General features: G+C 41.3%; 1 protein-coding gene across 1 annotated transcript; it reads left to right on the top strand.

Moving 5' to 3' along the window:
• Positions 1-1,461: 1,461 nt before the first annotated feature.
• On the top strand, positions 1,462-2,956 carry S100Z (S100 calcium binding protein Z). The gene is made up of 2 exons (XM_054652767.2): positions 1,462-1,645; positions 2,798-2,956. Exons 1-2 carry the CDS (start codon positions 1,505-1,507, stop codon positions 2,954-2,956), a joined length of 300 nt encoding a protein of 99 aa, XP_054508742.2. The 5' UTR covers positions 1,462-1,504.
• Positions 2,957-10,457: the final 7,501 nt, after the last annotated feature.

The raw sequence follows: 10,457 nt of genomic DNA on the forward strand, positions 1-10,457 counted from the left end.
AAGACTGCTGTTCAATGTACACTGCAATTTCAGGCACACCTTCCACTGAAACTGGTTCCCTGATTTCTTCCTGGGGACTCATTTACTACAGCAAGAATTTCATTCATCAAGAGAAAATGTTTTAGGTGTATGGAGATATCTGACAATTAAAGTAGATATCTCAAGAGATATGTGGCAATCTCACGGGCAAGCCTACCCCCAGGTACCCAGGCACCTTTGAACTCTGGCTGCCAGCACTGAGGCACTTAGACTGTAGAAATGCTGAAAGACAGATTAGGAAGTGTTCTTTTAAAAATGGTGGAAAGTTGTTTTATATCGACTTGGTGATTGTTAGCATTTTCTAATTTTGACCTCAAGGCCCTGAATGGGCATATTTGTAAAAGGTCAAATGATAAAAAGTATCCCATGTGTTCCAAATGGAGCCTTTACTTTGCCTGGTGAATATTTTAGTGACCCAGTTAGAGCAAGAGGTTTTATTGAACAGAGCAGGCAAATGCAGAGGGAAACAGAAGACCTGTCATCCCTGTGACAATTATACGTCTGTCTCTGTGTAATCCACCCTCTCAGCCTGATAAACAAGAGGCTGTGCATGGGTTTTGAAAGGAAGGTGACCATCACCTTCTGTGATCTAGGTATTTTCTTGTGTACACCTCCGCTAGCCTGTAAAGCAGGTAAGTCTTAACCTCTGCATTATGATATTGTTTAGGACTCCAGTCCTACTCTGAAGTGCATTCTGGCTTTTTAATCTTTCTCTGGGGCTCATTCAACATGTTTCACTTATTCTGGATTTCTACTTTCAGTTACTTTTGGAATCCACTACTTTGCAAGTAATTGCATTTCCATCTGTTTTTTTTATGTTGCTTCCCTGTGTACTCACTCATAAGCAGCATACTTACTGTATCCTCAGTGAAGCAAACCTTGGGGATGATCAGCTCACATCTGTTTACTGCAGGCAATTTATAGGAAAAGGCTCAGCCCAAGCAAATATGACTGAGTAAATTGACAGATGATAGTTATTCTTATTACGGGTGATCTTCCTCTGACCACCTTTAAACTGGTGTGGAGCTTTCTATATAAATGCACTTTTACTTTCCCAGATGGAACTTTTTGAAGACATTTTTTTGAGAAAATTTTTAAATTATCAGGAAGGAAAGTATGCCTTCATTTTTCCTGTATTTTCAGGTATAGGCACAAAAGTTTTCCTTTTACAGCAGCTTTATAAAATGGAAACACAGTAGCTTGTTTTCTTAAATAAAAATCCTTTCTTTCCATTCACCTTTTTGAAGCAATTGCTTATGAGTTCAGGACCATGGAGTTTTTTTATTACAGTCCATCCTTTCTCATACACAGCCAACAGGATGGATCAACTGAAAGCCTGACTCTTAGCCTAACAATCTCTGTCTTCATCTGGCCCTCCTTCCTTTCCCAGAGACTGGCCTTTGGTTTGACTCCTGTGCAATGTCAGTGACCGTATCTTTGCCCCACAGCTCTCCTGCTCACTGCTATGACCACTCCACTGGAAGATGCAATGGACACCTTGATTAGGATTTTCCATCACTACTCGGGCAAAGAAGGAGACAGGAACAAGCTCAGTAAAGGAGAACTCAAGGAGCTCCTCACCAGTGAGCTCACTGACTTCCTTTCAGTAAGATGCAGCTTTTGAACCTCCTGAGTGACTGTGTCATGAGTGGGTTAAGCAGCTATCCAAGTGCTTGGATAGGGATAGCACCTCCTTGTGCAAGGCCCATCCTATGACAGTCTCTCAGATAACAGTTCTTTGTGGAGCTGTACAGAAGAATATGATGTCAAATGTCCCGTTTGAGAAATATGTTTTGAGAGGGTGGTCAGTACCCTCCCATGTACCACTGGCAGCAGAGATGGGTACCGATGCTCTGCAAACTCCACAGTGCTTTTGAGCGGGAGGCCTAGGCCGGCCTAGGAGCAGTAGCAAGATCAATGCTAAATAATGGTCAATTTGTTTGTTTGTTTGTTTGTTTGTTTTTAATAATAAGGCATAGATAAATCCATTGAAGACTTAAATGCAGCAACCAGTTGTCATGAGAGAGGAAAGTAGCTTGTGCATACTGGCCACACAGTACTGATGCTTGTGTGCCCTGCAGAGAGGTGCTAAGGAAATCCTTTCAATGATAATCTGCTGATTTGAATATCTCTTTGCATGTTTGCTGTGTTCTACATTACACAGCATAGATGCTTTTATGGAATCAAAGCTTTAAAAATAATGGTTTTATGTATCCTCTTAATTATAAAAATTATTGTGGTCCCTATCCCAGAAGGATTTTCTTTACATTGCACTCATTTCCTTGAATTGGATTTTCTTTTAATCTTGGCTATTGATTTATTATTATGAGATTCAATGGTCTTGCTCCCACTGAATAGGATGGTTTTTTGCCAACCAGAGTTCTTCTGAATTTGGTAAATGGATATATAATACGACAATTTATGAGTATTCTGTTGGAAATCTAAGTACTGTTTGTCAAGGGATGATACAGAGAAATGCACTTTACAGATCCACCTTGACCAAGAAGATCCATGTTTAGTATCTCCTAAAATCTGTTTGACTCATTTCAGTCCTCATTTAGAACCCGTATACCTTTTAAGGGCTGCACTCTCTTTAGTTTCTGATGTTGCAGTGACTAGAGATGTATTACTGTTCAGGTGCATATTTAATGCAGCCTTTATTTAATAACACCAGCCTTGTAACATAGCAGTGGTGTCAGGCATGTCAGAAGTGCACATTCAAGACCTGCACAGCTAAGTCACTTTTCTTTCTCTCTAGGGCCAAAAGGACCCCCTCCTGGTCGATAAAATTATGAATGACCTGGACTCCAATAAGGACAATGAAGTGGATTTTAATGAATTTGTCATTCTGGTTGCTGCTTTGACAGTGGCATGTAATGATTTCTTTGAAGAACAGCTAAAGAAAGAGGAATTTTAAAAATCCTCTATGTAATCAATCTCCAGTCCACAAATGCAAGCAAAGCATGCCTAGTTAGGTAGCCCTCATTGGTGATTAGTAAATGCAAACCATAATTCCTCCAACTGTTACTGCTCTAAGACATTTATGGACCTAGTCAGCAGCTGGTGTAAGCTGGACTACAGCCAGCTTGCACTACTTGAGATGTGCAATATTTCCAGTCTTTGCACTCCATGCATCTGTAACATGCCTTCATCAGTTGGCCAGGTCAAGGGCTTGGGGTGACAGATCATTTGGCACGAGTTGAGACTTCTATTTCTCCAATGTCAGTGGAAAGTAAAAGGCAGGGGAATGTTACTTATATACCTTCTGCATGGAAAAAATTTGGAATGAGACACAACACCTGCAATTTAGTTATCAGTCATTTTATAATAATCTTATTTTGCAGCTCAAAACCAGCAGATTCTTTTTAGCTCAGTTCTGCTTATTCTAAAACCTTTGTTAGTTGCTGCTCCCCACACTCATATTTCAGATGTGGTCACAGCTGTCTCTTGCTGCTGGAGCATACAATACTGCTTGCCATTGTTATGGGTTCATTTCCTCCTGTCTCCAGCTTCAATTTTGTTCTGTTGGCATCGCTGCATCCCAGTAGTCAACCTCTTCACTTGGCATAAATGAATTTATTCATATCATAAATTATTCAAGTACATAGAAGATTTAGTCACCAAATTGCTTGGAGGGCTGATGGAAGGACTGGGTCTTTGGGGGAAATGTGTAAATGCCTTCTGCTTTGACTACTTTGGCATGGTTAAAAGGAGGCCTCTTAGGACCACTTGTGGAAGATTTAATGATGAAATTCCAGGGTACAGCTTTGTAATGTGAGTCATCTTATGGAAAAATTGTTATTTCATCTTACACTGATCCCCACCCTGTATGGAATTAGGGGTTCCCTGAGCCCCACGGCCAGGCAAGAGAGAGTAGGCAAACTCCTTCCAGTGTTAGCTTGCTCATGGGTTGAGTTAAGAGTATTTACACACTCCTGTTTGAATTAAGCATACTTAAGCATCCTCAGTGGCAGGATATTGTGGCTTTTTTTCCTGCACAGAGAGCTCTTATATCCTTGTTATTTTGCTGGTAACCTCAAACTATAATAAAGGGCATCTGAATTAAATGAAGAATTTCTGTTTGTGTAAGACATTATTAAAAAACCACTCCCCAATGAAGATGTGCCCTGCAAGGCAATATTTGCAGAATTAGTTCACTTGTCTTTCCTTCCCAGGCATCCAAATATCATTTAGCAAAGTGTACATTTGTATGAAATTACATATGATTAAGAATATGTAATTTCTTATTAGCAGGGGATTTTGCAGGGTGTAATAAATGTAACAAGGGGCAGACAGCATCCTAAGAACAGGGCCACCACCAAATGGTGTTATCTGGGAAGAAAAGCAAACTTTGCAATGGTGACAGTGCCACAGCATGCTTTAACCCTTGAATGAAAAAGTTATGCAGGATTCACAAAATATCTTCTAAGCCAACATGACAGAAAGTACAAAAGTAAAACTGGCAACAAATGGACAACTTTTTGCTCCCTTTAATGTTGTGTACTTCAATATCATTGCAAGTGTTGGACCAGGATGGCAAAAGTATCAGCCAGAAAATATAAGACCACTTTTACGGTTTCTCAGGGGCCCCAGAGAGTTGCTAGCCACTATACCTTTCCCTGTTCTCCAAGGGGAAGTGAAAGAAGACCTGTTTTAATCTTCAACTCCAAGCTAAAAGGACTAAGGTTATCCCAGTAGAAGCCACTTCCTTCTCTAAAAAAATTGAACAAGAATCTTTCTGGAAAGAAACTCCAGAAAGAAGGCAATCCCTGATGAACCCTTGTACATGTAGCAGCCCATGTGCATAGCAGAATTATGCTGGGTCACAGCTGGCAGCAGCAATTTCCCCTGGAGTCAGGCAGCAAGAGTCACTGCTGCAGCGGAGAGGGCCAGAGAGCCATCTCATCAGCTGAATTTGCTAGGGATTGTGTGCATCCTAACTGCTCTGTGGAAGGGGCTTACTTGCAGATGAGCTGTGGGAGAGTCAGAGGAGAATGACTCAAATGATCTTTTTTCCAACAAAGTTTCATAAAACCTCATAAATCACTGGTTTTAGCTTGTCTTGTTAGGTGTTTCTTTGTTGCTGTTTTAACTACAAGGACAAATGTTAAACTCTGTCTGTTCTGTCAGAAGAAACTTTTTTGTACAAAGACAGGAAACCAAGCAGAAAACTAAGAAAATGCACAAAACACATTCAAAAGCTCAAACCCACAAAGCCTTCACACAATATGGGCCCCTGGGGTAAGACTAGCCATCCTATTCTTGGGCTACCTGTGGGCTGACCCACGGCACCCTCTCTCACTCCTCTCACACAGGAGCCAAGTAATGTTCCATTAGACCATTAGCTGTTCCAGTAGACATCGCTTCTAAGAAAGATATATGAGGATCACCTGAAAGTTTTGAATTGCCTCTGAGCCAGAAAAAAAACTGTGAGTAATCCTCTGTTCTGTAAGCACTCCTCAGGAAGGAAGATGGCATTGAAACCATGGACATTGGCTATGCAAGAGGGTGCATGCAAGGCCAACCTCACTATGAACATGATGTCCTGCTGATGCAAACCTTTTTGGGTCTTCATTCTCTCTTTCAAACCTGAAGGTAGGATTTTTTTACTGACATTTGCCCACTGACTTCAAGTCTTCTGTAATTCATGGATCTAGTGAGCACTTCGAAGTTTTACATGCAGATCAAGCTTGCTGTGTGGCTTTCTCCAGAGCACCTCAGCATTAGAAATGATGACTAACTACAGACATTTTTTCCATTTGTTATATCAGGCTGTCTTAAAAACCTATAGAAATTTGAACACCAAAACATGGCCTAATATTTTCCAGTTACATCAAAGACCAATAAAAATAGAACAATGCCAGACAAGATCTTTTCTCTATATTGTGAAATTTCTTTGCTTGACATCTAAAGAGCAGATTTGCAGAAGACAAATTCCACTATCTTGAAAGCCTCAGCCTCTGCCATTTGCTTTTATTTCAGTTCAAAAGAGATTTGAAGTGCCTGTGCAATTGGCAACACAAAGCTTGATGCATTACCTGTTGGTAAATTTATAACTTCTTCAGATTTGTTATCCAGCTACCAATCCTGAAGAGCTGTGCATGACACCCCCATGAAGACAAGGAGTTTGTAATGGAGCTGTGCCTCCAAGCTGTGACTTACCAGCTAGGTCCAGTAGGAAGGCACCACCTTTCAAAGGAAGGTGTGGAAGTGCAGTAGGAGAATAATCCCAAGCAGCTGGAAGGCGTCAAGTGTAATGGGATAACAATCTCCCACAACACCATTTTCTCCCTGTAAAGATGAGAGACAAAGTTGCCTGGCTTTGTGAGAAGGGAAAGAGAAGTGACCCCAGGAGACTCCAGCAGAACAGATGATGTTTCCAGTAGCTAGTAATGTTATTAATTGCCGTCCACCAATGTAGCAGTGTAGGTCCACCCCAGGTCCCTCAGCCACCCAAGGCAGACCCCTTTTCCAGGCTCCATGCTACAGCATAAAGCAGGGCAGGGCCAGGAGAACAAACTTTCAGGGACAGCCCAGAGTCCATCATACGAGCTCAACAACACACATAAAAGATCCAGTTCCTCTCTGATCACAGCCTTGAAAAGGTTGGGTAAAAGGTCGCACACAAAACTTGTATCTGAAATCAGATTAATCTATATAAAGGTTTTTGACTGGCAGGAAGATTGAGATTTAGATTAAGATTTAAACTGTGATGTGACATCATGTGCATGTCTAATAAGGGCTTTGATTGACAGGCCATCAATTATTGCATGTGCCTTTAGGGATAATTACGTCTGTTGAATAGCACTGTATTATTTGAAGAAAAAAGGGGTAACATTTTCGATTTGATCTTTCTTCTGCCACATGATATGGCATGAGAGAGAATGTTTAATTTATGATCTGGAAATCCATTTTCTAAATTACTTCTGTCCACATCCTTTCCTCTGAGTTGGAGGATGGTGGGCTATAGACCAGGCAGCACAAAGAGAGCACATGAATGAACTTCAGCAAAAATATTTTAAAAAAAAAGAAACACCAAAAATCTTGTCATTTTTAAATACCAGCTCTCAGCCACCTGCTATCAGTTGTGTATAAGGGGCAACTCCCAAGGAAGAGAACTGCAGCTGCATCCACTTATTTTGCCCTTGCAAGCAGATTCTCAGCTGATGTAAAATGACAGAGCCTATTGCACTCAGTGGCATAATTTTGCAGCAGCTGAGAACATGTGCTTGAGACTCTAAATTAGCCTTCAATGGAAAGTTGTGTTTCTGTAAGCTGGTTGGCTAAATAAGGACATGTCTATAAAACTGCAAATATTGCAACAAGACAGCAAAGAGGAGGACAGAAGAAGTAGTTGCTCAGAACCCAAGTCTTTGGGGGAAAATCAGTGCAAAATGTTCCTGTCACACATTTGCTTTAAATCTCAAGCTGCCCTCTCAAGTCCTGTTTGACTGTATGGAGTTCAGAGCAATCATCACAGTATTGCTTTCAAATATCTGTCAATGGACTCTGCCTTAAAACTCCATGTATGGCTCTGATTTTACATTCCCAGTAGTTGCATGAACTCAGAAAAGCACTACAGAATAAAGCTATGGCAGGAAAAAGATCTGTGTGTAGAATAAGTTATAAAGGGCAGAAAAGCAACTGAACCACCTGGAGCCCTACTTAAGATTGTTTTCTTGGAGTAGAAAAATGGTGAGAAGTTGAGACTGCTGCAGAAGAATGTAAATTCCTCAGCTCTGGCTGGGGACATCAAGTGGCAGATCCCTGTGGCTGAATGATGGGTCTGGATAAGACACAGGGCTGGAGAGTTCCATCCCATTGCACTATCGATGCCTTCGGTAGATGAAAGCAAAACTGGTTTTGCCCTTGCACTAATGACCGAATTCTGCACTTTTAGGAAAGTCCTCTCTCTCAGAGGAGGGGTTTTTTTGGTCATTTTGGTGCCCTAGGAGTAGTATTGCAAGAAGGAGAATAGTTAATGTTTGAAATTAAAAAGCCCATTACTACACTTGAGCTAAAGGTGCTCTGTAACATTGCTAGCAAAGGTGAAGTTGCCTTTAGACATCAGGAAGTGGAAAAATGCCGACCAGGTGAGCCAAGGTCCTTCAACATATGTGATTTCTACACTAACACAAGACATTCCTGTACTTTCACCTAAAAGCATTTGGAGCCTAATTAATCAAATTGGCTCTGCAGACTGCACAGTACTGGGGATGACTGGTAAGGAATCACACACATGAAAAACAAAGGACTATGCAGAGGGAGCAGTTGAAAGGATAAATATACTATTATGTTTGGTATGCTGACATCTCTTATCTGACTCATACTGACTGCCTGAATTGTGAACAGTTCACAGTGTTTCTGAAGTTGGGTCCATTACTGTGATGTCTAACACTGCCAGAATTGTGTTGAATTACAGTTTTTTCTGGATGAGAATTATTCTCCTCAGGGAGAGTCACTTTAGCTAAGAAATTCTTGTCCTTGGATAAAAAACCCAAAGCATTTTAAAATGTCACTTAGGAAAGTGGTCCTTTTTCAAAGGTATTTCAGAGATGAAACAAATTTTGAAACATGATAAGTGGAAATGCAGTGATTTCTCAACACATCTGAGATTATATTCTATGTAATAAACTGGCTCGGCATTGAAAACAAAGTGATAAATGTTCTAGTAGCCCCAAGCTGAACAGAAAATTTGGGAGAGAAGGAACAGGGGCTGTTGCTTTGGGGAGGATCACTGGGAGAAAGTTGCAGCTGTGGGAAAGGAGATCTAGAACAGGATGGAACCTGGGCCATGAGGGTTACGCTTCCAAACAAAGTCTAGATGCAGTAACTGCGCCATGTTTTGGAAAGGAGACTGTTCTTCTGCAGGGACACTGGTACTGATGAGAGTAGCTGCTGCAGCTGGCAAAGGCAAATATGATGGGCTCAAAGAGGCCGCCTGGGGGCCATGCTGACACCTGTCTGCAGCTCTGGTGTTGAGGCCTTCTTGCAGCAACCCTTGAGGGCAGAGATTCTGTTTAAAGGATCCACAGAGGAGGAAAGTCCACGATAAAATTAAACAGCTCAAGAAACATCCGGTACTGGCACCAGAGCAATGGCATGTGCTTTTTCCAGTCACCCATTCTCATATCTCTTTTCTCCTTCCTGAGAAAAAACTTTTCTCCCACTTCTTGGCCCTGACTGCTTTGTGTAGATGCTGGTTGACTCACAGGCAGAGCTGGTTGTGATAACCGCCCTCAGGATAATCTCAGTGTCTGAATATAATGTTTGCTTGATTATTTGTAACCCGCTAAACTGCGAGTTTCACAGTCTTTGCTTTTAGCCAATGCCATAAATAGAGTTAATGCAAGACTTATTGTCAAGCCTGCATGATGCTGATAGACTTTCAGTTCATAAATCACATGCGTTTGCCATCCCTGTGAGCCACTTAATGTGACAAATCACACCATCTCTTGTGTCAAACTGCCCAGAGTTAACAAGCCACTCTTACTTCACCTAATGGAAAGTTCAGCTCTATTTAAAGCCAATTTAGACACATACAGAGAAGTAATAGAAGTGATGTTACAGAGAGATGTGTGGAGAGGTTTGGAAGAGGCTTGTCATACCCAGCACAAAGCTGAGGCAGACAGGTAGCGAGAGAAATCAGTGATGGAGTTGTGGACTGATTACAGAGGGAGGAGTCCTGGGCTCAGGTTGGATCATGGACTCTTGGAACACCTGCCTGATATTGAAACAAACATGAGTAAAGGATTGAAGCACAAAATGTGATCTCAGACTTTGTGTTCCTGCAGCTAGAAATGTTCTCCTTCAGCTGTCACTGTAACTCTGATTGGGTTCTTGCAAAAAGGACATATCTTCAAACCATTGACAGGGCCAACTTACTTTAGCCATGCTGAATTCTATCTTTCCTATTGTATGTCCATAGTCCTGTGAGCCAGGAACAGGAACTTCTTGCACATTTGTCTTTGGCTCAGACAGAGTTTGAAGTGAAATCTTGTACATGTCTGTATCAAAGATGTGGTTTCCTAATGGCTTTCAGGACTGTGAACAGTCTTCCCCTTGCTTTATTTTCTGGGGTGTTATTTCAAAGCAGTGATTAACTGGGATTTAGCAAAAATGGGACAAAAAATTTAGCCTTCACTGTAGCAGTTGTGACACTATAGAGACACTAGATTTCTTTCTCATTTTAATCTGGGCTAACTGATCTGGTTGTACAGAAACAATATACTGAAGGATTCACAAACAGTTTAACATGTGTAATAAACTAGAAGTGATGTGTAGCAATCTCCTGGTCTTCAAAGACACTGATATTGGTACAAGACCTGCAGCCACATGATAACAAGACAGGAATGACTAGTACTACATCTCACAGACACCACGAGGGAAATGAAAAGCTAACCCCTGAATGAATTCTC

This window comes from Agelaius phoeniceus, chromosome Z (assembly GCF_051311805.1).
Source record: "Agelaius phoeniceus isolate bAgePho1 chromosome Z, bAgePho1.hap1, whole genome shotgun sequence".
NCBI lineage: Eukaryota > Metazoa > Chordata > Aves > Passeriformes > Icteridae > Agelaius > Agelaius phoeniceus.

Bases quoted from the DNA above. Each gene is read 5' to 3' on its own strand.
- S100Z (XM_054652767.2), top strand. From the start codon at position 1,505: ATGACCACTCCACTGGAAGATGCAATGGACACCTTGATTAGGATTTTC. The intron at 1,646-2,797 runs GTAAGATGCAGC...CTTTCTCTCTAG, and splicing joins AGCTCACTGACTTCCTTTCA to GGCCAAAAGGACCCCCTCCT.